General features: G+C 34.8%; 7 protein-coding genes and 1 non-coding gene across 10 annotated transcripts; 5 read left to right on the forward strand and 3 right to left on the reverse strand.

Annotated features, from left to right (window-relative positions):
- Nucleotides 1–787: 787 nt before the first annotated feature.
- Nucleotides 788–3,952, forward strand: LOC107907045 (transcription factor MYB3). Its single transcript, XM_016834245.1, has 4 exons — nt 788–979; nt 1,091–1,220; nt 1,324–1,630; nt 3,175–3,952. The coding sequence occupies exons 1-4, from the start codon at nt 838–840 to the stop codon at nt 3,256–3,258; spliced, it is 663 nt and encodes a 220-aa protein (XP_016689734.1). The 5' UTR covers nt 788–837; the 3' UTR covers nt 3,259–3,952.
- A 781-nt stretch (nt 3,953–4,733) lies between these two features.
- On the forward strand, nt 4,734–5,909 carry LOC107902826 (transcription factor MYB114). The gene is made up of 3 exons (XM_016828941.2): nt 4,734–5,037; nt 5,126–5,255; nt 5,361–5,909. The coding sequence occupies exons 1-3, from the start codon at nt 4,893–4,895 to the stop codon at nt 5,650–5,652; spliced, it is 567 nt and encodes a 188-aa protein (XP_016684430.1). The 5' UTR covers nt 4,734–4,892; the 3' UTR covers nt 5,653–5,909.
- Nucleotides 5,910–6,563: 654 nt separating this feature from the next.
- On the forward strand, nt 6,564–10,295 carry LOC107907044 (3-oxoacyl-[acyl-carrier-protein] reductase FabG). Its single transcript, XM_016834244.2, has 3 exons — nt 6,564–7,024; nt 8,176–8,405; nt 9,793–10,295. Exons 1-3 carry the CDS (start codon nt 6,682–6,684, stop codon nt 10,069–10,071), a joined length of 852 nt encoding a protein of 283 aa, XP_016689733.1. The 5' UTR covers nt 6,564–6,681; the 3' UTR covers nt 10,072–10,295.
- Nucleotides 10,296–10,347: 52 nt separating this feature from the next.
- LOC107907046 (NAD(P)H-quinone oxidoreductase subunit U, chloroplastic) lies at nt 10,348–11,927 on the reverse strand. The gene is made up of 5 exons (XM_016834246.2): nt 11,360–11,927; nt 11,147–11,208; nt 10,967–11,056; nt 10,740–10,880; nt 10,348–10,579 (listed from the first exon to the last, which is right to left on the reverse strand). The coding sequence occupies exons 1-5, from the start codon at nt 11,628–11,630 to the stop codon at nt 10,484–10,486; spliced, it is 660 nt and encodes a 219-aa protein (XP_016689735.1). The 5' UTR covers nt 11,631–11,927; the 3' UTR covers nt 10,348–10,483.
- On the forward strand, nt 11,788–11,859 carry TRNAD-GUC (transfer RNA aspartic acid (anticodon GUC)). The gene has a single exon. It is a non-coding gene; the product is annotated as a tRNA-Asp (tRNA).
- Nucleotides 11,928–12,122: 195 nt separating the features above from the next.
- On the forward strand, nt 12,123–14,878 carry LOC107907043 (40S ribosomal protein S3-3). Its single transcript, XM_016834243.2, has 6 exons — nt 12,123–12,342; nt 12,706–12,853; nt 12,966–13,137; nt 14,056–14,110; nt 14,202–14,333; nt 14,524–14,878. The coding sequence occupies exons 1-6, from the start codon at nt 12,313–12,315 to the stop codon at nt 14,707–14,709; spliced, it is 723 nt and encodes a 240-aa protein (XP_016689732.1). The 5' UTR covers nt 12,123–12,312; the 3' UTR covers nt 14,710–14,878.
- A 197-nt stretch (nt 14,879–15,075) lies between these two features.
- Nucleotides 15,076–19,093, reverse strand: LOC107907042 (mechanosensitive ion channel protein 10). Of its 3 annotated transcripts, none has more exons than XM_016834239.2 (7): nt 18,705–19,093; nt 17,045–18,404; nt 16,815–16,935; nt 16,305–16,598; nt 16,019–16,221; nt 15,548–15,837; nt 15,076–15,311 (listed from the first exon to the last, which is right to left on the reverse strand). In XM_016834239.2, exons 2-6 carry the CDS (start codon nt 18,379–18,381, stop codon nt 15,561–15,563), a joined length of 2,232 nt encoding a protein of 743 aa, XP_016689728.1. In that variant the 5' UTR covers nt 18,382–18,404; nt 18,705–19,093; the 3' UTR covers nt 15,076–15,311; nt 15,548–15,560. The 3 variants fall into 3 exon arrangements, with proteins under 3 accessions (XP_016689728.1, XP_016689731.1, XP_016689730.1); XM_016834242.2 differs by having other exon boundaries at nt 15,076–15,423; XM_016834241.2 differs by having other exon boundaries at nt 18,498–19,093.
- Nucleotides 19,094–22,072: 2,979 nt separating this feature from the next.
- LOC107903279 (serine/threonine-protein kinase STY8) lies at nt 22,073–23,862 on the reverse strand. Its single transcript, XM_041093144.1, has 3 exons — nt 23,277–23,862; nt 22,464–23,198; nt 22,073–22,366 (listed from the first exon to the last, which is right to left on the reverse strand). The coding sequence occupies exons 1-2, from the start codon at nt 23,580–23,582 to the stop codon at nt 22,659–22,661; spliced, it is 846 nt and encodes a 281-aa protein (XP_040949078.1). The 5' UTR covers nt 23,583–23,862; the 3' UTR covers nt 22,073–22,366; nt 22,464–22,658.
- Between the last annotated feature and the right edge of the window lie 1,482 nt (nt 23,863–25,344).

Below are 25,344 nucleotides of genomic sequence, written 5' to 3' on the forward strand. Positions count from 1 at the left end.
ACAAGAGGACAGACCCTTCCAAGCCATATATATACATCCACTAAGATACCATTTCTGAATTATATGCTAAATCCATCACTCTCATATGTCGTAAGCGCTGTTTAATTTTCACCTAAACCCATTACATTTTCCAGGGATTAGGTGATTTATCCCACCAACATCCTTTTGTACTCTATCTTCCAACCGTATATAACATGCTCCTATGACCGGAAACTGAATCTCAGGACCTTTTAAGATATATATATATAAAAGGAATGGATCATGTGCTTATAGTAAGAACAAATTTATCCCATTTGATTCAGTGACTTTACTTTAATTACAAATTAATAAAAAGACTCAAAAACAATTTTTTACTTCACAGTTCACACAAGCTAGTGTTATATATTCCCGGACGCGACACAGACAATGAGGGCATGTCACGTAAATGATGGGTTTGACTGACATTTAACTTGACTCTTTGTTGTCCTCAAATCTAGAGGAGCTCATTCCCCCAGTTGCACTTCAATTCTTCTTCTCCACTAAACGTCAGATGCTAATTATATATAAATTATATATACAAAGCTTGAGAGACTACATGTATTCTTCTTCTTCTCCACTAAAAACATCACATGCAATTAATATATATCTATATTTTATTATATATAATATTGTATGTCTTTAACAGCCGCTGGATTGTAGCACTGGTAATCTTTTGTATGAACATAAAATATAATAGATTCCCTTTATTCTACAATCATATATATATATATATCAACTTCCATAAATAATCCTTGCCAGTATAGCTTTGCAAATCCCTACCACCCATCTCAGGGAAATATAGGAAGAAAGTGGAAGAAGATGTCGATGGCTCCTACAAGCACTAAATGCAGTAAGAAAGAAGTGAACAGAGGAGCTTGGACAGCTGAAGAAGACCAAAAGCTTGCTCAAGTTGTTGAAATTCATGGCCCAAAGAGGTGGAAAGCTGTTGCAGCAAAAGCAGGTTCATTTGAGAATACATGTTCAACTCAATTCTTACAATGATCGATGAAGCAGATCATATTAAGCTAGTTTTATTCTGAAACTGTACTTGATGCTTTCCTTTTTGTTTCAGGTATCAACAGATGTGGAAAGAGTTGCAGGTTGAGATGGATGAATTACCTTAGGCCCAATATAAAGAGAGGCAACATTTCAGACCAAGAAGAAGACCTGATACTAAGGCTACATAAACTGCTCGGAAACAGGTATGTTAGTTTATATTATATATATATGTCGTGGTTATGATAATTAAGTGTCTGGGTTTATTGGTTAATGACTGAAATTAATATGACGTTAATTATGATTTAGGTGGTCATTGATTGCCGGAAGATTACCAGGTCGAACCGATAACGAAATAAAAAACTACTGGAATTCTCATTTGAGCAAGAAAATAAAGCAAAATGAGAAGCAAACCAGAATGCAAGAACCGGTGCTTGAGAATTCTAAGGTAAGCGAAAGGGAGGAGCCTCTACACAAGGCGAGTGAAGAAGGTTCGTCCAAGAGAGATGAAGAGTACTCCACATCTTGCTTCAATGGTGATAGTAGCTTGTTCGATTTGTATAACAAGGAGCCTCTGGAGTTGGAGTGGATGAGTCATTTCTTCGAAACAGACGAGGTATGGCTTAACTTAGCTTGATATCTACATTTGTTGGTAATCCAAGTAAAATCCTTGAGTTTCAGTTCTGTTGACAAAGGTTTTTCCTTGGATTAACAAATATTAAAATGTTATGTTTCCCTTATTCAAGTATAATTCAGATTATTATTGAATTCTATTTTCAAAAATAGAGAAATGAAAAGTGTGAATGTGATCATGTTGCTGCTAAACTTCGACCTTGGAATCTGCCATTAAAAGATAAAAGGAAGAAGACTTTTGTGGAAGGAAAATAAGTTTAATAATATATTTGGATGGATCATTGCCAGCACTTTGATTAATCCAATATTAGCAATGATATTTGCAACTCTTTTTGTTTCATTTTTCCTTGGAGATTGTACCCAAACCCAAAGCCTATCGGTATTAGGTTAACAGGCCATTGCAGACATTCATTAACGGAGTTTTATCTACTTCTCAACTCCTAATGGAGTTTCAGAATCTGCTTCTTCTTTTTCTAATTATTATTTATATTTGTATAATTATTTAATCAGTTCAGTAAAAATGATTTTCAAATTTAAAAAATTATTCTCACATCTTTTTTTTTGTTGTAGTTAACATATATCAAGACTGTATGTAAAATATTTTACAACGAATATTTTACTTGTTTTCATGTCAAATATACATTTTAAAATGCATGTTCTATTATTTTAACTCTATTTATGAAATATTTCCATTCTTTTACAATGTATCAAATAATAGTTTTATAAAAATATATATATATGAAATTAAAGGGGTAAATTTGATATATATGCTGTTTTTAGGAAATGGTTAGGGTTTTAGATTGATTTTTTAAATGTTATGTGAAATAGGTTATTTTTTAAGAGAAAAATAGATAATGCATTTTGCTAGATGCGTTTTCCTGTCAAATCAGATGAAAAGGCATCTAGCAGGCGTTGATTATTAAGAAGAGAAAAATATACATGAGAAAATTAAATGACTAGTAAATAAATTTTATTTTGAAAAATATTAAATAAGATTTAATTTTATAGATTTGGAGTTGGTGATTCGTTTGCCCTCTAGTTATTGTCTATATTGCATTTAAAGAATTAATTGAGTTGTTACTTCCTATCAATGGGTCATATAGGCAATTTTCAAAAACTTTTTTCTTTTATAAAATAATAAACATTACTATATTTAATATCAAGCTTTTATAAATATTTTTTGTTTAATGATCCCACATTGCTAACATATATATTTTTCTGAAAACATATATAAAGTTTAAAGAATTTTCTGATAATTGAATTGGGTAACTAGCCTATCCAGTGGGCTTACGTATTCGGCTATTGTTAGGTCAAAAAGATGAATTTTATATATACAATTATTATTTTTAAATAAATTTATTCGAATAAATATAATTTTTCTGGAAATTTATAATATTGTGAAAAAACATTATATAGAACTTAATATTGCTGTTTTTATCATTATGTTTTTGTTATTCTAAGAATTATTGTATCCTTAAAATAGTCAACCACGCTTCAATTCTATTATTTGTTTTCTTGATTAAAAAGGTTTGCACATATGAAAGCCGAATAGTTCATCTGGATGGTATTGCAAACAAGGAAGCTAAGTCCCACATTGAAGAAAACATCTAGGAATTTAGGCGTGGAGTGTGAAATTTCCCAGAAAGCATAGCTGATATGATTGAGGAATTTGTTAATCTGCTTAATTTCTTATTCCGACAGATCAGTTGTATATATCAATTTAGAAGCTTCATGCAAATAAAATGAGTTTTCAGTTTAAGGTCTGTGCCGAGAAAGAAGTTATGGAAAGAGACGGTAGGTATATATAAACTTTTGAAGCAACTTGTTATGAAAAAAGTTGGAAGATTAGCTTCTGGAGTACGACTTCCCTTCCAATCTGAACGTGATAATCAAGGAAATTTCCTAAAATGAAGTAAGAATGTGTACAAGTTACAGGATAAGGGATGGACTTGGTTGTAAGATTTTGAGTATATAATTGTGAAGTTGATACTAAGAATCCTTAACACCTTAGATGTAAGTATTGCCACTATCAACACACCAGACGGAGCACTGGTTACTGACACTTGCTATAAGGCTTTGGCTTTAAGGAGAGCCTCTCTTCTTTCTGCCAAGAATTCTCAATTATCAAGCTCTTTTTGGCCTTTAGGGTTTTGATACCATTTGTCCCCGAGGTGGTTGTTTTTATTGCTTTGGTTTCTTCTATTTTTGGTGCATGTCTTTTGGATTGTTGATGTTTTCAGAGCCTTGGGTCTGCTTGTTACTCTAAGGGTTTGTTCTCCTTTTGTATTTGCTATTGAATTTTATGAAGCAGTATTTTCCAACAAAAGGAATTCATATTTTTAAACTGAATATACTATGAATAATCATAAAAATAATTATTCCATTGAAACGCTTTCATTATTATAAACTATAGCATGACGAAAAATTAAAATATAATCCGCTCATAGTAATTGAGAAAGAATTGTATGGAACAAAAATATTATTTCTTTTCAGTAGTTTAATATTATATTAGTAATTGATGTAATATTAAATTATTAAAAAAATTTACTGTTTCATACAATATTTTTTCATAATAATTAGATCTAAGATTAGAGATATACACCTAAGAAGCTACTTAAATACCTAAGGTCTTGTGACACGTGTAATGACTTTATTGGTACACGTTACTTGGTTTTAACCCTCCTAAAAAACACTAAAATAAGTGATGGAAATCAAAACCAAATGATATTGCCCCAAAAAGAAAAGATGGATCATGGGCTTAAAGTGAGAGTATATTCCCCTGCATGGCACAAAGCCACAGACAAGGAGGTCACGGATCGTAAATGAAGTTTTTGACTGTCGTTTAATTTGACTCTCAGCAACTTGTTCTTACCTCCCGAATTTGATTGGAGAACTAACTGCAGTAATACATATTCACTCCTCTTCCCCACTACAACATCACATGCAATTAATATTGTGATACTGTTTACGTCTTTATGCCACGATCATCTAATTTGGAATAACTTTCAGTCTCTAAATCCCGTCTTTGACCAATAAATGGGTTATGTTAGTTGGCTGCGAATCCCTTGGGTTTATATATTCTACCCTAGAATGGTAGGTACTTATGTATTATATTATATATATGTACCACCTTGCATAAAGAAACGTTTCCATCGCAATCTCGTTGCAGACCCATCTCCTTTTCTGTCTCTGCTAATTAATAGAATTCTGGTTTTGTGGAAAATATAGGAAGAAGGTGAAAGAAGATGCCAGTGGCTCCTCCTATAAGCACTAAATGCAGTAAGAAAGAAGTGAACAGAGGAGCTTGGACAGATGAAGAAGACCAAAAGCTTGCTCAAGTAGTTGAAATTTATGGTCCAAAGAGGTGGCAAGCAGTTGCAGCAAAAGCAGGTTCATTTGAGAATAAATGTTGAAGTGTAATTCTTACAATGATGGTTTTATTATGAAACTGTACTTGATGGTTTCCTCTTTGTTCCAGGTCTTAACAGAAGTGGAAAGAGTTGCAGATTGAGATGGATGAATTATCTTAGGCCCAATATAAAGAGAGGCAACATTTCGGACCAAGAAGAAGACTTGATATTACGGCTACATAAACTGCTCGGAAACAGGTAAGTTTGTTTATATTTTATGTCGAGGTTGTGATAATTAAGTGTCTGAGTTTATTGATCAATTAATGATTGAAATGAATATATATGACGTTAATTATCATTCAGATGGTCTTTGATTGCTGGAAGACTACCAGGTCGAACCGATAATGAAATCAAGAACTATTGGAATTCTCATTTGAGCAAGAAAACGAAGCAAAATGAGAAACAAACCATAGGTTCAAGAATGCAAGAACCGGTGCTTGAGAATTGTAAGGTAAGTGAATCCAAGAGAGATGAAAACTCCACAGCTTGTTTCATTAATGGTGATGATAGCTTGTTCGATTCTTATAGCGAGGAGCCTCTGAACTTGGAGTGGACGAGTCATTTCTTTGAAACGGATGAGTTATGGCTTAACTAAGCTTGATATTTTATTTTTAGACTTTGTCCATCTATTTCAATCCTTCAGTTTCATTTCTGGTAGTAATGTTGTTGACTAAGGGATTCCTTTTCTTGGATTAACAAATTATGAAAAATGTCGCGATGTTAATGGTAGACTCGGACCTCGGAACTGTCTACTGAGTGAGAGAGTCGGCCATTAAAAGACATTGTAAAGTTGGAAAAGTAAAGCTGTATGTTTGATTATTTCATAAATATAAAAAAAGAAAGAAGACTTTCGTGGAGGTTTAATAAATTTAAAATAAGGTTGGGTTTGGATGGAGATGGTCACAATATTTACATTAACCGCCGCAAAACTCACGTAAGTTTACTTGAATGGATCATTACAAGCACTTTAATTAATCCGAAATTAGCGATGGCATTTGCAACTCTTTCTTTTCCCCTTCGAGATTGTACCCACTTTGATTCAAAATGGACCCAAGCCCAAACGGTACTGGTTGGTTAGCTGACAAGTGAAACGATTAACAAGAGATGGGATAATGTCATCATTTGATCCCTACAGTTTATCAAATCTTTTAATATGGTACTTTTGCTTTAAAAATGTCTATTTTGATACCTACCTATCAATGTTGTACCTATGCTTAACAGTATTAAATTAGATATAAAGTGTTGGTCCATTCGTTTTGTTCTCTAGTCTCACCATACATAATTACTGTGAGTTTTTTACGATTAAATTTTGATTTTTTTATCTATTTGTACTTTGTATCAATTTAAATATATTTTTTAATTGGTTATCAGCTAGCTAACGTAAAAATGTAAATATTAAAAAATTCAAGATAGTTGGAAGAACAAAAAAGATAAAATTAAATAGTTGAATGGTCAAAAAAGAAATTGAATAATAGTTAAGTGACAAAAAAGAAAACATTCATAGTTGAGTGACTATTAAGTTGGTTTACCCATTTTTATTTAAAACCATAAGAGTTGACTCCCTCGTAAACTGTGATTATTAAATTTGGTATCCTTCTTTTTACACCGTCCATCTGATTTGGCGATGGCGGAGCAGCAGCAACTAGAGCCATGGACCGACCTCAGTGGCAAAGTGGTGATGGTGACGGGGGCATCTTCTGGTTTAGGTCGTGACTTTTGTCTTGACTTGAGTAAAGCCGGCTGTCGTATCGTGGCTGCCGCGCGCCGCGTCGATCGCCTTAAATCCCTCTGTGATGAAATCAATCACCTCACCTTTCCTTTTTCCGGACCCCAGCCTAGTGGCCCTCGAGCTTTCGCTGTCGAGCTCGACGTATGTGCTGACGGATCCACCATACAGAGCTCTGTGAAAGCGGCCTGGGATGCCTTTGGGAGGATCGATGCTTTAATAAATAACGCTGGCGTTAGAGGTACTCCATTTTCTGTTATTTAAAATTTTCGTGTCCCTTAATTAGTTTTGCACGATCATATTTGCTGGAAAATTAGTAGGGTCTATATTACCTCCGATTTTTATTTTTTGAAAGTCTCCGATGTTAATTTTCAATGGAATAGATAAAGGTGTTCTTTGACAAATTTTAGAATAGATAGAGGCGTTTTTTGAAAGTCTCCGATGTTCTAGGGTTAGGAGCTCCGTTCGACAAGTTTCATATATTAATCATAGTATATTCACATGGTACGAACCACAAGAAGGGAAAGGCTTCCTCAATCGAAGCACTTTTCTATGAATTGTCCAATGAATCGTTCCATAGCTAACGCCAAGTGCCAATCACCAACACTGTAATTTGTAATCGACAAAGCAATAAATCACAGCCAATCAACACCAATACTGCACAAAACCTCCCACAAAGTAGCATATCAATTCACCAAATACTCTCAACCAACAATGCTCCAACAGTGAGCAAATTAGTCAATCTGAGGTTTTCACCAACACTTCAATCACTTGTACACTTGGTTATGACGGGATCCATGAGTTGATGTTGTAGAGTGATCCAAAGCCATACTCTCCCATGTGCCAACACGTGAAGGAAATTCCAGAATCTTTGGTTGGCACGTCCACTTGTCGGTGATCCGGTTACTGGACTCAGGCGGATAGCTTAACTGACACCATGCTTCTTTCTGTGGTGGCATTTAGCACTTCTGGATGTCGACTATATGATCCCTATAAATCATTCTTGATCCCTGTAAATCTGCTTAGGATTATTTACATAATTCCACTGATACTGTTACACAGATAATTGGTATATATGTCACTAAGTGGCCATAATAAGACAATGTTAGTTCTTCGGTTTGGCCATCTTATCTTTTTTGAAAACAAATCCTTGACAAAGAAAGCAAGAACGCTTGTTTAAGTGGAACTTGTCTTGTAGGGTTGGGGCCATTTAGGTTTTACGTACAAAATGTTATTCATTAATAATTTAAAATGGAAAGAAACCAGTTCCAGCTTCGTTTTTTTTACCTGATCTTTGTGAAACATTATCAAGTTTGTCACGATCCTTTTGTTCAGTTTGTGGTCATTATGTCGGAAATTTGTTTATCATTTGCAACTATTATGCATTGGTAGGTAATGTGAAGGATCCTTTGGAATTGACTGAGGAGGAATGGAATCAAAACATCAGAACCAATCTAACAGGGTCTTGGTTGGTGTCAAAATATGTTTGCATGCTCATGCGTGATGCAAAACAAGGAGGATCTGTAATCAATATATCTTCCATTGCTGGTCTTAATCGTGGGCAACTACCTGGAGGTTTGGCTTATGCTTCCTCAAAAGCAGGCCTAAACACCATGACAAAGGTAATTATTTTACTAAAAACTTTTGTAGATGTTTTAAAATTATATGAGTTTTTAACTTTTTCAACTTTTTATGCAATATTGTCTCTAGAAAATCTAAGCATTTGTGAGCATCAAGTTTGATATAGTGTAAGATGATTATCAAGTGGTAGAAAGAAAGCAATTCTATGATGTACATAACACTAATTCAAAAAAAAATGCCTGTGTTAGATCTAATCCAAGGAAGTCAAATATAAAGCAAATACATATAATGAACACTAAACTAAAGCATACATCTAGAAATAATTTCCTAAAATAAAATCTTACAAAAACACATGAATTTAGATGGTTTTGCTTAATGTTTATATCCACGGGTCAGAGTAGAAATTTTCAATATACTCAAGAAAAGATGAAGATTACTTTTAGGTTTCTCTTAAAACTTATCACACCACACCATAAAGCCTCATGTTGCATCACTTCTTTTTCCTCCTATTCCCAAGTTGCATTAAGGGGCTTTAGGCAAGGGAATGAGGATAATAGGGTGCAAGTAGGACAACAATTAAAAAAAAAAAAAAAGATGACATGGGTGGAAGTTGTCATGTTGAATTTTCAGCCATCTACTTCAGTAAATGTCCAAATTGGCTTAAAATTGCTCAAAGCAAGTATTATAGCCAATCACCGCCTCCCCTATATTGACACTTTTGGTACTTCTTTATTAAAGGACTAAGTCCAAGGAATGCTTGTACTCCTACGTAGGGGTAGCTTGGACCAACATTTTCATAATATTCTCCTCAATAGAAGCCTTACTAATCACAAAAGCAAAACATTTTTTTTGAATGAAGTGATATGTGAAATCAATGTGTTTGGTCCTATGATGAAATATATGACTTTTCATTAACTAAATGACATTCTTAATGTGGCAAAAACACAAAACTAGGAACCTATCTAGTGCAAACCCAAACAACCAATTAGAATATGGATTCAAATCTCTTTCAAGGTACTTACTTTTATATGGAAACCATTAAGGGTAGTCACCAAGTTTTTTACAGTTTTCTCTGAATGGATAAAAATAGAAAGGTTGCATCCTATTGTAAGTAATGAGAGGTTGTATCTTAAAATTGTAGAATTTGGTGAACATTAGATCCTCCAACAAGCATATATGAAGTGAATCATGTATTTCTTTATTTTATTAAATATTTCAGGAAAAATGAAAAATTGGTGACTGATTTCAAGTTTATTCTCCCATCACTTTTTCAATCGGGTAGTTGTTTCCGAAATTATTTTTTTCATATTTTAATTAAATTTTATCTTTTTTTCTTTGAATTGTTAGTTTATTAAATATTTCTTTGAAAAATACTTATAGAACGATGGAAGTTATTATAATTAAAGAATGACAATGATTATTATGCAGACCATGGCCATGGAACTGGGGATGCATAAAATCCGAGTGAACTCAATATCACCTGGGCTTTTCAAATCTGAGATCACAGAAGGCCTTCTGAAGAAGGCTTGGCTACAAGAAGTGGCTACAAAAATCAACCCTTTAAGAACATTTGGTACGGCAGATCCCGCATTAACCTCGCTAGTTAGATACTTAATCCATGATTCTTCGGAATACGTAACAGGTAACATATTCATCGTTGATGCCGGGTCTACCTTACCCGGTGTTCCCATATTTTCTTCGCTTTGAAGCACAATTGGAATACTAAATGTTTGTATTCCTTGATAAGAAGCTACCAGAATATAGGTTTTGTATTGGTAAAACTCTTAAACTATATAGCGGAAGCTATGCCTTCTTGTAAGATTGTAAATAAAGGATGGAAGTGATCTAATCCTTCCTTGCTTTTCACCTTGTAATAAGATTTTTGAAGTTTGTTTGCTACCTTCACTATCAGCAAGACACTGGATTTTCTATTTTATGGTTTGCCCTTTTGCAGTTTTCTGTATCATTGATGACATGACTGAGTTGGATTGGAAGTTGATTTAATTATATTTTCTTGATGCTAAAGAATGATAATAGTGGCGGTTCTCTTCAGCCAAGTTCGTATAAGCAAAGAAAAAAAAAACAAGTATTATACATATAGATTAAAAGAAAATATGCCCTATCGAGCAAAGGCAATAGACAAGACGAAAGACAGTATTAGCCATCCCAGCATGAAGTATCCCACCGCTCTTGTTGGTCCGACGTCCTCCGGTTCCTGTCACGCCAACAGATCAATAAACTCTCAGAGCTAGCTAAAATGTATGGTTTAAAAATTAGTACTAGGAACATGTAATTGGCTGAAAACAAATAAGTATAAAAGAAAATAATTAGAAACGATAATGGAAAATGAAAGAGATTTTGGGTTGATTACGTACGCCTGGGGGAGGCTCCTCCGTAGGAGTTTGGGTGATATCCACCTCAAAAGGCCAAGCATATCTATCTGGTTGTTCAGTTCTAGCCAAGCTCCAGTCATACAGCCTTATTTCTTCCACCGACGACAAAATCGAGTACGACTCCTTAGATCGAAACCAAGTTTTTTCAGCTTATCATATATAGTTACTTTGTTGTTTATTATACGGGAGAACAGTTTGAAAAGACTAACTTTTAAGAGATCCATTTTCTTGCTGAGTTCTTCTTCATCTAGTCCCTGATTCAGGAGTTCATCAACCTTGTTTCTGTAGGCCACAGTGACCTGAAACACAAAGGGACCGAACCAAAGTTTAAAAAAGAAGAAGAGAGTTTATCAGAATGGAGTAAATGCTATTGTTGATTTGGCAAGGACCTGTTCATAAGAACACCCTCTTTGAAGGCCGAGTCTACCATAGTGATCTGCGTCTGTGATTGCTGCATGCTAAACTAAAACCTCATCAATTGAGTGCATTCTTTTTCCCAGCAATAACGGTGAAGGCACATCTCGTAAGAATTTGAAGTTGTTGGATTAAAATGCTAGTCCTATAAATAAATAAAAGTGAAAAGGGTTGATCATTGCTTTTACCGATGCCACGAAGAGCTCGTTCAACATTAAGAGCAGAGATCAAAGAAGGAGGTCCTTTAGGAGCTTCATCAATGGACTTTTCAGATTCTGTTTCAGTCGTTGGTGTCTCGGATGATACATCACCAGAGCTCCTGATGCTTAGTCTTCTTCTCTGCTTTGCTGAAAAACTGATGGTAGAATTTGAGAATAAGGAGGCGTTTTTGGGGGTTGAGGCATGAATGTTGTTGCCAGAAATGTATAGTGTTGTTGCAGCTGTGGTTGATAGAGCCATGACTTGTTTGATACTCAGTTTTCTGGTATACTACTTTCCAATAGTTTTTCTATTCAAAACAAGAGTAGATAAGACGTGAGCTTTGAACCAAAGGAACATTATCTTCAAGAAGAATATAAACTTATAAGTAATTTTTCTGTCGAATGCTTTCAATCTGGTCGTTGTAGTATAGTGGTGAGTATTCCCGCCTGTCACGCGGGCGACCCGGGTTCGATCCCCGGCAACGGCGCTAACGTTTTTAATTTTCAGACGACCCTGGCCCAAGCTGAGAATCGGATCCCTCCATCACCGACTGAAATAAATAAATTTTTTTTCTTATGTTTTAAATATATATATTTTATTTATCATACTTTATTATAGTTAAAAAATCAACGTGCTTTTATATTTTGAAAATTGAAAATAAAATTTCTTTTTTATTCATCAAATGTATATTTTAAATTTCCAAAAAAAATAATTTTCTAAAAATGAAAATAAAACAAAAAATAGAAAACCATATTTTCTTGTATTTGGATTTTGGGTTGAAAGGTAATTTTGGGTACCTAACCCTAGCCCGCCACCTATCCATATATTTTCGCCCCATAAAAAGAACCCTAGTTATACTGTTAGCTAATCACTAGCAAAGCGGCGAAGCGATTTGCAATCTCAACTCACCGTTTCTCACGATTGGATTCTCCTTAAAATCATGGCTGCTCAGATTAGCAAGAAGCGCAAGGTTCTTCCTCCCTTCGCTTTCTTTCCTTCATTTCCCAGAATTTATTCTGATTTGCAACTTTAGGTTCGTTGTCAAGTGATAAAATCTATTAGTTCAATTCATTTCTCCCTAGTTATGCAATAAAGCATTTGTAATTACTCGAACGATTCTTACTATGTATATGTTGTTTCTTCTTCATTTATTTGGAAGATATCATATAGGTTAGAAACCGAAATCGAGTTTATACTTGGTTATATAATAAGGTAACCAAAGGAGTATTTTTTTGAAAGAAAAGAAGAAAAATTGCCACTTCACATCCGTTGAGCTGAATAGTCATCATGTGATGCTTAAAGCTTTTTGTTTACGATTTGATTGGGCGTACAGTTTGTTGCGGATGGAGTGTTCTACGCGGAGCTAAATGAGGTTTTGACAAGGGAGCTTGCTGAGGATGGATACTCCGGAGTTGAAGTCAGAGTTACTCCTATGCGTACTGAGATCATCATCAGAGCTACTCGTACTCAAAATGTTCTTGGTAATTAATTCACCCAATTTTTTCTAGGTGTCTATCACCCCTTTTCTGCCGTGATTGTATTGTTGATTTTAATCTTTTAATTCTCACTTGAGGTTTGATGATTTTATGTCAGGTGAGAAGGGTAGAAGGATTAGAGAGTTGACTTCTGTTGTTCAGAAACGATTCAAGTTTCCGGAGAACAGTGTGGAGCTCTATGCTGAGAAAGTTAACAACAGGGGTCTTTGCGCCATTGCACAGGCCGAGTCCCTGCGATACAAGCTCCTTGGAGGCCTTGCTGTTCGGAGGTAAATTAAAGAAAACTTATGTCGTGTCATGGTTTTACATAAAGTTTTATAAGATTTGGGTTTGCTTTGGGGCTTGGGCATGAAAATATGTTTTCCAGCTTATGTTGATGCAGGTGTCCTATTAATCTAATGTCATCTTTACAGCGAGTTGGTAACTTACAAACAATACTCTCTCGTGTCTGAGGATGACTATATTTTTTATTCCATCTAGATTTCTTAGGTCAAGGAAATGAAACATTCATATTCTTGGAAAACAAATTTAGATGGTAGATTTCATCGAATATATTTCTTATAGTTTTGTGTATGTAGCTACAATCCTCTTTGCACGGGCATTGATGCAGTACTATTATTTAGCCCCTCATCTGTTGCATGAAAGCCTGGGGGGGTGTGATCAGATGCCCAAATAAAATATTTCAATGGAGTTTGTCAGGCTTCTTGTGCTCAATTTAAGGTGCTTGGAGTTTGGAATATCCTCCAACATGTTTTACATTTCTATTTGCTTGAACAATGTATGCTGGTCTTGAAAGATTTAGTTTACTCCTGTAAGCTAATTGTCTTTTCTTTATTTTTCCTCATCTAGATGTAGAGAAGTTAATTTTAGTGTTTTTGTTTACCTAACTCTTAAGGATGTTCTCATGCTAGCATTTTAAGTCTTTGTTTTTCTAAATGAAATGAATGCCTGCATTCATTTATACCCCTTGAAAAACAAACAAAAGTCCAAGTAGGGTTTTTTTTTCTTTATTTTTCCTCATCTAGATGTAGAGAAGTTAATTTTATTATTTTTGTTTACCTAACTCTTAAGGATGTTCTCATGCTAGTATTTTAAGTCTTTGTTTTTCTAAATGAAATGAATGCCTGCATTTGAAAAACAAACAAAAGTCTAAGTAGGGTTTTTTGTTCTTTCTGGACCGTGGATAGGGCTTGCTATGGTGTTCTCAGATTTGTCATGGAGAGTGGAGCCAAGGGATGCGAGGTAAATCCAATAGCTTTTGTCATCCTTGATTCTAACTGGCTGCACCCAGGAATTTAGACATCATAGTTATATTTCTGGGATATGAACTCAGGTCATAGTGAGTGGAAAGCTCCGAGCTCAGCGTGCAAAGTCGATGAAGTTCAAGGATGGGTACATGATATCCTCTGGTCATCCTGTCAAGGAATATATTGATTCTGCTGTTAGACATGTCCTTCTTAGGCAGGTCAGTTGAAATGCTTATATTAGTTGCTTGGTATCTTGCTGCTATCATCTAACGGCTCAGTTTAGTGTAAAGATTTCTAACTCGAAGAGTGATCCTTTTTTGGTTTGTGTATTATTTGCAATATTTTCATTCTGGCTCACACAATCTTTTGTTGGATCGAGTCTTATTCTTGTGTTTGAAATGTATTCAGGGTGTGCTGGGTATCAAAGTTAAAATCATGCTGGATTGGGATCCAAAGGGCAAGCAGGGTCCAATGACCCCATTGCCTGATCTCGTCACCATCCACCCTCCCAAGGAAGAGGAAGAGTATACAGAAAAGAAAGACTTTGAACCGCTTGCTCCCCATGCCAATATCGAGGTTCCCGTTGTGGTTTAGAGCCCACCCCAAATGAGTCTTGAATGTAGTGTTTCACTCAAGTTTTCAACTATTTAGTTAAAGGAGATCGCCAGATTTCTGCCTGTACGGATTACTATTTTGTGAATGAGGTGGATTTTGGTCGTGTTTAGTGTACTTGGTATATTTTAAAGGAATATTATTAAGCTTATCTGTTTGCTTAGCGTATCGTCCACGCTGATTAAATCTGAAGCAGATGGTTTCAATCAACCAAGATATTTGAGGTCAATACCTTCACACTACAATTATTAACCATGGCGATATACATTGGGAATTTGATAGAAAGATGTAAATATTCCCTTTTGTAACTTGTTTGTTGGTTATGTGATAGAAATATATATTCGCAAATTGATGATGAATAGAGGTTAAGTTTGACATTTAATAATAGAGCTCAAGACTGTTAGAACATGAGGAAAATTATTCTTGAAACCGGCATAGCATCATAGGTCTTAAAAGACTTCGATAATAGTAATCTTAAATCTGAAAATACACTTGGTTCAAGTTAGATTACAACAGCTGAACGGGCTTCATTACTTACCACTCCTGTCCTAAGCTCCGGGCAACACTGTTCGCCCATTTCATCCCTGGTTGAAACAAAGATGCCATTAGAATTTAGAAGTAAATTTCGAAGAAAGTTCCATTTCATCAATGCAATGCCTTCCTCGACCTCTGACAAAAGTTTCATTTCGACGTAAACTACAATAAATTACAATGATCTAGAATTATTTATGTATCAAATGCAAACAGGTAAAAGAGTGGATCAAATATCATAATAAGTGGCCTCTTCTTTATTATATGCCAAAAGGATGAGGATGCATACCTATAATACGCGATCATGACCAAGTGGTCGCATAGGTTGCATCCGGCCTGTCTTGATTGACCTGGTTGAGATTCACATGCTGAGGAAGAAGATTGTATCGTATACCCAGCTCCTCAAAAATTCTCTTCAGCTCAAGAACCAGTTCGGTTCTACGCCTGTTCTTCTCTCTAAAGTCCTGGAAGTTCATCGTGTGATTACAAAAGAGAGCCATCTTTAACTTATTCACATTCTCGATTTCCTTCACCACCACAAGGTGATTAGGACGCCACAGGGTATTAGCTTCCAAATGCCTGATTAAGACATGGCAGCAGAAACATCATAAATTGTACAGACCAAAACGAACTTGGAACAAAGAACAGTAAGTTCTGATAAACCTAATAAAAATCATACTCAACTATCGAGATCAAAACATAATAAAAAATATTATATAACATGGAGACACCTTACATGCTTGAACTAAAGTCAACTTACTTCTTTATCTCTTCTTTCAGCCTGCCTATTGTCTTTGCTGGGGTCAAAAAATCAATCGAGAACTCTATTGTATCACCCATATCCGGGCTTCTATAATAGTTGCTGATGGGCTTTGTAGCCAAAACTGAATTCGGGTAGTACACCTTTTCATTATCAAGTTTCAGAAAGACAGTCGTTAAAATATTCATCTCCTCGACCAGCAACTGTCAGTTACCATTACCAAGTGATAAGCATAATTAGTAACTTTCCCATAAATGCATGTAAGAATGTCATTTTCAATAGTTACCTGAACACCATCAACCACACAACGATCGCCGACATCAAAAGGATGCATCACAAACACGAATACTATAGCTTCAAAGATAGTCTTGCAGGTGTTTCCGAACATAAAAGCAGCCACTACAAGCTGCGATGAAAGGAGCAAAAGCAGTTTCGTGGTTGCAATTTCCAGCAAAAGAAGCCATATGATGACAGTAACAATAATTAGGACCACTGTCACGAGTGTATTCAACTGCTTTACGGCTGTTTTGGTGTCACTCAAAGCATGTACTAGTGTTTTCCGATCCGTGTAAACCTTTACCTGTACAAAATAACAACAACGGGCATGTTAATAAAAAAATCCTCATCTTTAAGGATGGTTTTCCTTCATTGCAGCAACACCCTATAGTGTCCGATTGTGTTCAAACCATAAAAACTTGCTATTTTCCATTTGCAAGGAAGCACACACACTGTGTAAAATATGAAAAGATTCAAAAAGTTGCTCAAGATTTATCCGATTTTCACAAAGAGCTTTTACCACCCAGTTTGTGAAACTTTTTCTATCAATTTTTCCAGTGCTCGATCCTTCGAACAAAGGGAACACAAGATCCACCTCCTCCTTAATCATGAATCTTAAGAGGTCATCCTCGTTAATGTAACTGATTGTAAAAGAGCAAATAGTTAGGGTAAGGAAATATTAAAATAATAATAATTAGAAAAGTCGGCAGGAAAATCACTAGAAGCATCATGCAGGGCGGATTTTCTCACTTGCGATTTTGATTACTATCATGTTGTGCAACGTGTGCAAAAATTTGATGAGCAACATATTGTGCCTCCTCCTCGTTAGTAATTTCCTGTTCTGCTTCTTTGCCACCTTCATCGTACGCGCTTTCCTCTAATGTTTCGGAGACTGTTGAAAGCCCTGAATTCGTGATGGCATCTACCAACACCTTCATATGCCAAGCTGAAACTTTTTCTCGCTTCAATCTATGGACTTTTCCCATGTCAATCAACCTTTTTGTTTTTGGTTCTTTACCCTTTTTTGCATTACTAACAATCAAATGAGCTGGCGGTTTTTGAATCCCATCAATCTCCATAAATGGTGGTCCCGAAAGGGTCCTAAGTATGTAGTGATGGAAGACTGATTCTTGTATTCTGTCAAAGAACTTGTTCATATGGAAATTCGAAGCCAGTATCTTTAACATCAAAGTCTTCAACAACCACAAAAATGCTCCAATGAGGATGCTCACTAGAGTCCACGTCACATAATCTAGAATCTTTGAGGCAGTCTTCGATCTCTCAACATCAAGAAACAGAAGAACCCAAGTAAGAAGTACTATACTCAGCCAAATGAAGACCTGAACAATCTTCTTTAAACCGTGAACGAAGTATAGCACTTTCTTCCGAAGCAAAAAGTTAATCTCGATCAAGAAGACAACTAGATGCATAAACCAACGAGTAACCAACATACCGCAGAATATAACCACCACAAGTACACACCATTTCCAAACTTCCAAACCCGATAAAAGGATATTTTTTTCTTTACCTACTGTTAAACTAGCTATTAAGCACCCTATGAGAAACAAAAATACAACCCACTCAATCACAACCTTAGCTTTCACTCCCTTATGCTGCTCTTTATGCTGTTTAACTTTCTTAATTATCTCCTCATTTTCATTTTCCCCAGGGGAGCCTTTAGAAGCCAGCGATAACGTTTTCGACACAGCAGAGTCCGTCCTAATACTTCTAGCCGACTTGTTATTAGGGGAGGCCTTATTGATGGGTGAATTACAACCAACTTGTTCTTGATTAGCTAAATTAGTTTCTTCCATTTCATCAGATTCAGGGGTATAAGATTGTTCTCCAAATCTTGACTTGGGTTTAACAAATGACCTTCGTCTAAGAAGAGGTTCATTACCTGCAACTGGGGCTTTTGGTGGCTTACTTGCAGTAACAGCACCAGATTCAGTCGAAGCTTTGTTGGGTGCACCTTGAGAATTTTGCTTAGGGTTCAAAGCCTCTGCTTCTTTTGGAGAAGACCCTTTTGGCCCTTCACCGGCAACATTAATCACCACTTGTCTTCCACCACCGTTTCCCTCCGCCATTTCTTTAATTTTCCGTCAAAACCCTGGTAAGAGATAAAAATATTAAACAAAGAAGTTAGCTTTCGCCTAGGAAACAGAACCAGGTTCACATTTAGGAACAAAAGAGGAAACTTTACATTTAAAAAGTGAGACTTTTCCTTAATCAAATATTAACAGCTGTTAAAGTAGCTTGGAAGAACATCTCCGTTAAATCAATGGCACATTGGCACCATATAGGAAACAAAGAATCAACTTAATTAGCTAAAAAAATAGACTATTAATTTTCAACTTTAGCAAGAAAAAATCATAAATAAATTAGTCGCAGCGAATCCTTTCACTTTTACCTGAAAAAAGATAAAGGTTTCCAGAATAAAGTAAGCATCCAAAAAATACCCAGAAAGCGTACAAAGGAAGAACCAGGAGTGCACCACTCAAAGCAGTGCAAAGATACCAAATAAAGAGCAGGAAAGAACCGGAAAATGAAGGGAAAATAGAACTAAATGAAAGAGACGAAGATTGAGAGATATTTGGTTGAGGCAGTGAAAGACGAGCAATTGCACTAGTTAATTACTCTCACATTAACAAGACAACAGAAAAAGAAAATCAATCTAAGAAGGAAAAATGGAAAACACTACAGAGAGTGGGAAACAGAGATATATATTTGGAGAGAGTCAACAATGGAGTCAAACAAAAAATAAACTATTAAACCGTCCTTAGCATGGCTAAACTCATTGTTCTAGGTGCAGGGAGATGGCATATATATTTATTTTTAATGGGACGAACTCTTACTTTTTATTCGTGGACGAGAATGACCCTTGCTTTTCCTTTTTGTGATGATTACTGTAGAAAACTAGGGCGGGAGCCGGAAGTAAACGGTGAGCATATGAAGGGTAATCTGGGAATTTGAAGATCTGTGAGTACGAGATAGGGTGTCGCTCCTCTGCAACGCGGTCTATAATTTTGTTTGAGCTTTAGGCCATGACGTAGCTTTTATTTGGTGACGCTTGTATTTAATAAATCCAAAACTTCTATTTAACACTATTAAGAAAACGATTAAAATAAGTTAAACCAAAATTATATTGAAATAAAAACGACATAGTATTGGAATATGAGATGAAATATAAAATATACATTGAGCTAACCTCCAGTATACAATTTGAACTACAAAATAAGCATCCACCTAATCTTACATGACAAAAGTCAAATTTGTTTAACAATGTGCATCTAACCTATGCTAATTAGATATGCCCTCTCCTTTTTTCCCTCATACAGGACCAATAAACGTTATTCATGTTTTTCATTGCCTTGGATAAAAATTTGTTGAGATTTTTTTATTTAATTTTTAAGGAAATAATTTAATTTAGGATGATTTTTAAAATTTTAGTTTTTAGGCACTAATCAAATAATGATATTTTGTTAATTTATAAAGGTATAAGATTAAATATTATACACTTATTCATATTTAATATCTTCTCTAATCCAATTTATTCAGAGCGGTGTAGTCAACTTAATTCTCATGATTTTCATCTTCTACAAAAATAACTCTCGAAATGATGAAAATTTTGACCTTAGATACAAAATCATAATTGAGTTTGATCATTTTTGTATTTGACAAACTCTAGGTTGACTAACATTTTATGTTAGATTTCCGCGGGTTATCTTATTTGGAGACAATGGATTTAAATAGAAACAATATCGAAAATTTGCCCATAGGGTCCGTTTGTTTACATGTAAAAAGTTTTACAGAAAATATTTTTTTATATTTTCTTGTGTTTGTTTAACGGAAAACAGCTTGGTCAATGGAAAATGACTCACAGGTCAACGTAAAGCCCTTTTTTCTATAAAATGACTTACCATTTTGAAGAGCCTAAGTCATTTTCCGGAAAAGAACTTATCTATAGATAATTTTATTTTTATATAAAAATTAACTTAAATCAAGCTTAATATTATTATATTGATAATAAATTTTATTTTTATTTTTAAAATATTTAAAGTTATTAAAATATTATATTTTCAAATATTATTAAACATACATATTTAATTATTTATATTTAATCATATAATATATTATTAATATAATAAATATAATTTATTGTTTTAATAAATTTTAAAATAATAAATTTAAATAATATTATTTATGTATTATTAAAAATGTTCAATGTTAATAATTTAATAATAAATATTTATTACAATTATAAATATATTAATAATAAATGTTTTGTAGTATATAAAGGTTAAAATATGTCATAAGTCTATGTACACTTTACAGATTTGTAATTTAGTCTTTGTACTTTTATTTTCAAAAATTTAACCCCTTTACTTTTCAAACTTGAAAATCAAGTCTATTTGTTGACATCATTAAAATTTTTTTGTCAATTTTATTAATGTCGCATTTTTAAATAAAAAATACTCACTTGGTAGTCATGTAATTAAAAAATGACGTCGTAATGAACCCGAATTTAACATAATATTTTTAATATATGCAAAAACAATGTAAAATATAAAATTATAGATAAAAATAAATTTAATTAAATAATATAATAAAAACAATAAAATCTCATATGTATGTTTCTTTCATTGAAAACGACTTTTATGAAATATTTTTAAGAAATCTACCAAACAACAGAAAATATTTTACACAGATTTATCCAAACACCAGAAAATATTAACTTTTTTAAAAAAGTAAATCATTTTTTAGAAGTCATTTTCAGTGAAATAAACGGAGCCTGAGTTGTTGATAGGTTTGTTCTGAATTTGGGACACCAACAAAGATTAATTTTTAGGTTTAGGGAAATGAGTTAAAGTTTAGAATGGGGTGAATTAAAGTTGTTTGATTTGAGGTAAATAGGCGTGAATTGTTTTAGTAAAACACAAATGATTTTAATTGAAATAGAACTTCAGGTAAAATATATATCGGAATGAAAGACTAAGTGGAAGTCTTTAACAATCATTTATTTCCCTTCCATATGTTACCATTATGTGGAAATTATAAAAATATTTTGCATTACAATACAAGATTTTGGACAAAATTGCTAATGAATTTTCCCTCCCCGTGTTTTATAATTGCTTCATTCCGCATTTCCCAATATATATTTTTCTTCTAGTTTTGTAGTTTCCCAAGATAACCCTTTTAATGTTGAAAATGTTATTTAGTGTTGATGGTATTAGGTGAGATCTATTAAGTAGAAGTCAAGTAATTTAGTCGCTTCCTATTCATCACTTCTTGGTTCTTTTAAGTTGAATGTTGATAAAGTTCGTATTTTGTCTTTAGTTTTAGTCTTTTCGACAATAATAGTAAGAGATGAGTCTGGTAGATGAATGTGGGGATAGACGTAGCATTGGAAGATATAGAGGTCTTCGGGTAGCTTGGGATGCTAAATGAGAAAGAGTTATTGCTGAGACTGATTATACTTTAGCTATCAAGGAGATTCAGGGAGGTATTAAAGGTTAACCGAACAAAGATTTGATTTTAAGAATTCAAGAACTATGCAGACGTGATTGGCATGTGAAAATCAAGCAAATACCAAAGGATGCGAATTTCGCTCATCATATTCTGATCAGAATGATGAAAGAATTACCCATTTGGCCCCAAAATATTCCATGCAGCTCGTTCAAAAGTTGTTGACCAAATTCAATTAGATAGATGACTTTATATGCTTAGTCTTACTGATACTAATATTATTTTGTAATTGATACTCTTTCATATTTTGTCAAAAAGAAAATGTAAAATTCTCAGAACTGAAAATTAATACAATTAAACATCTATATAAATTTGAACATTTTAAAATTGCCACTGAACCATGGCTACTTAATGGATGGATGGGATGCTATTGTCATTGAATCTGGTTTGGATATTTGATAGAGTGGAAGTAATGTTCGCAAAGGTGGGCCTAACACAAACATCTCCATCCCATGACTGGCAAATCAGCTCGATCAGCTCCTTCCATTCGCCATTGTCTTCTGGAAGTGCTGGTCTTAGCTTTCCATCTCCAACCTCCAAGGCAATCTAATAATAACAATATCATCCGATGGTTATGTGTTAAACTTGTAATATTTTAGCAGCAGAGATGATACAATGTTAACGAATAATCGATTGAAAATACCTTGGCCGGTCCATAATTGGTCTCAGTATAAGGATAATTGCCTGTGATGAGTTCATTCAGAATGATTCCGAAGCTGTATACATCGCACTTTTCGTTATAAGGTTCACATCTGATAACCTCTGGTGCCATGTAAATAAAAGTTCCTGAGAGGACAAGCAAAATTTCAGAGCAAATAACTAGCTCGGAGTGGCTTAATCAGAGCAAAAGAGATCGGTTCTTGCCTGTTTCGCCTGTAAGTGCCATTTCTTCGTCACTTAAAAACCGAGCATGCCCGAAATCAGCCACCCTTACATGCTTGGCATCGTCTAAAAAAATGTTGCTGGGCTTCAAATCACGGTGAATAACTTTGGGTTTTTGTTCATGGAGATATTGCATTGCTTGTGCAATTTCCACGGCTTTATTCAATCTCTCTTGCAACGGAGGGAGTGGTATCACCCTTTCTTTTCGCCTGTTGCTTCCCGGTCCATGTAGCCAATCCTTCAGCGTCATGCTCAAGAACTCCGTCACTATCCAACCTTGCATAGGCGGCTCGAGGCATGCACCCATTAGCTGTAGTATAAAGCGATGGCGCTGCTTAGACAATGTCTCGACTTCTTGAGCAAAAAATGAAACACCATTTTCATTTTTCTCGAAGAAATCGGGATATATACACTTCACCGCAACTTCAAGGCCTCGCCAAATTCCTCTGTAAATGTCTGCAGTACTTCCTTGGCCAATTACTTCTCGCAATTCAATCTGCTCCAGTAAGTTATAAAAACATGTCATTGACTGCTCTGAAGAAACAAAACGATCATGCAATCCCGTAAGCATTACCTCGATGGGGTCAATGAACCACCCGTTCAACTTGGCTTGGTTGATGAGTAGACCTAGATCTGATTGGTGAGAAACCGGGGCAGGGAGTTGAGGACTGGTGGTATCGATATTTAGGACAACATCCCGAGAAACAGGAGATTTGTGGTTACTTAAAAGGTCCAAGAATCCATTATCCTGAGCTATTTGAAGACAGTACCTTAAATAGTCTTGTGTTCTCTCCATTCTCATTTTGTACATGCTCCGAATTTCTTTCTGTTTCTGGACTTCCTGTTCAAGCTCTGTCACCTTCACCAAAGCCCAAATCATACATAATCAGAAAAACTCTTTAAGGCCCATCTTTTCATGGTCTTTTTTTATGACCCACTTACGTTTCATCTGCTTATAGTTTTAATGTTAATTAAAATCAAATAGATGAAAACAGTGGTTTACCTTGTGGAAGAAAAGGAAAGAGTTCGGGCCTCAAGGGTGAATGGACCACAATATTCAGATGAGGCCTTGTATCTTATGTACATTTTCAATGATAATACCAAAAAAAGAAAGAAAAAATGCAGTGACGAGAATAAGAAGGTGGTCCAAAGTCTATACCTGGTGCTCTAATTTTCGATGTTGCTTTCCTTGTTGGTGTTGCTGCAAATGCTGTGGGTTCGTAGAGGCAACCGACCCATTTCCAAACAATCTTTAAATCCAAAGCAAAATTGCTTAGATGTCGTAGCCTTATCTATTTTTACCACGGGACTCGTTAATAGAGCTTGTTGATGGTGATGCGATACGGTGGTGCCCCTTCTCTGCTCTGGGGTACCCGAAGTCGAGTTCATTTCTATGTTGTATTTTATTTTTGCCTAGTTCATTTCGATGTTAATGGTCCATCCTTATAAAATGGTCTTATTCTTGTTCTGGACGGATATTCTAATGAAACTATAGGCTAATGTTAATTGTGAACTGTGACGTTTAGTCCAATGCCAAAAAGATGATGTGAAAAATGAAGTTGATGATCATTGTCAAGCGTGGTTACCTAAGAAACACATTCAGAATCCATACAAAATTGGACCACCATAAACATGGTCCATACTCTACTCTGCAAATTAGAAAGCGTGCATGGTTAGTGAAAATTAATGCAATTATATTTATACTGTATTCATCATTTCGTCCTTGCAAACCCTCCTGCTATATTGAAATCAAAGCTTTTAATAAGTGAAAATGAATAGACCAACCAGGTTAGGTCATTTGCTTCACTCTAAAAATTGAAAACTGAACTTCAAGAAATGAATAGGGTCGTTGAAACAATGAAGATTACAAGCTACGTTAAATGGCTCCAAAAAGAAGTTAAATATCTTTCTCTTCTTTTTCATTTTCTATATGTTCCTTTATCGCTAAGATTGAATCTTTTGTGGATCAAACATGAACTCACTCGTGCATCTGAGTTCATTTCTTTTACTTTTATGGATCAAAGAAAAGAAAAAGGGAAAGCTGGTAAGGATCTTATGGAAACTCATCTTGGGATCGCCAATCGTAAATCTTTGTCATTTACTATACCAAAGCAACAGTAGCCAAATAATAGACCATCCCAAGTTGCAGAGAAGCAGGCCAGGTCAGGTTGTTTGGCCATTGCTGACTCATACGCGGTTTTTGCTAAGTTAAAAATTGTTAATAGGGGTTGGTTCGACTTAAGTTTATGAATGGTGGTTAAATTTATGAACCCATTAAAGAAAAAAAAACTTGCTGCCATCTTATTCGTTAGCAGATAGTAGGCTCCAAAATAGTGACATTTTCTCTCTGCATTTGAAGATAAAAACAATGGGGGGGGGGGTGGTTCTTGATTTGTTTATGGGAATTGATTCCCACAAAAAGAAAATAATAGACTAAAAGCTGAAATAGTTTCCAAAGCGCTTTACCAGATGGAATACACCCTGGAATGGAACCCTAACCCCCATTGTCTATCAACTCATTGGTTGTTAGTATGTTTGTCTTTTTCCTGCCTTATACGACACAAATAAACTTAGAAACTTGAAGCTAATGTTATGCTCCATTCTCCACAACTCGATTCTATCAAATTACCAATTTATTACCA

This window comes from Gossypium hirsutum, chromosome D05 (assembly GCF_007990345.1).
Source record: "Gossypium hirsutum isolate 1008001.06 chromosome D05, Gossypium_hirsutum_v2.1, whole genome shotgun sequence".
Lineage (NCBI taxonomy): Eukaryota > Viridiplantae > Streptophyta > Magnoliopsida > Malvales > Malvaceae > Gossypium > Gossypium hirsutum.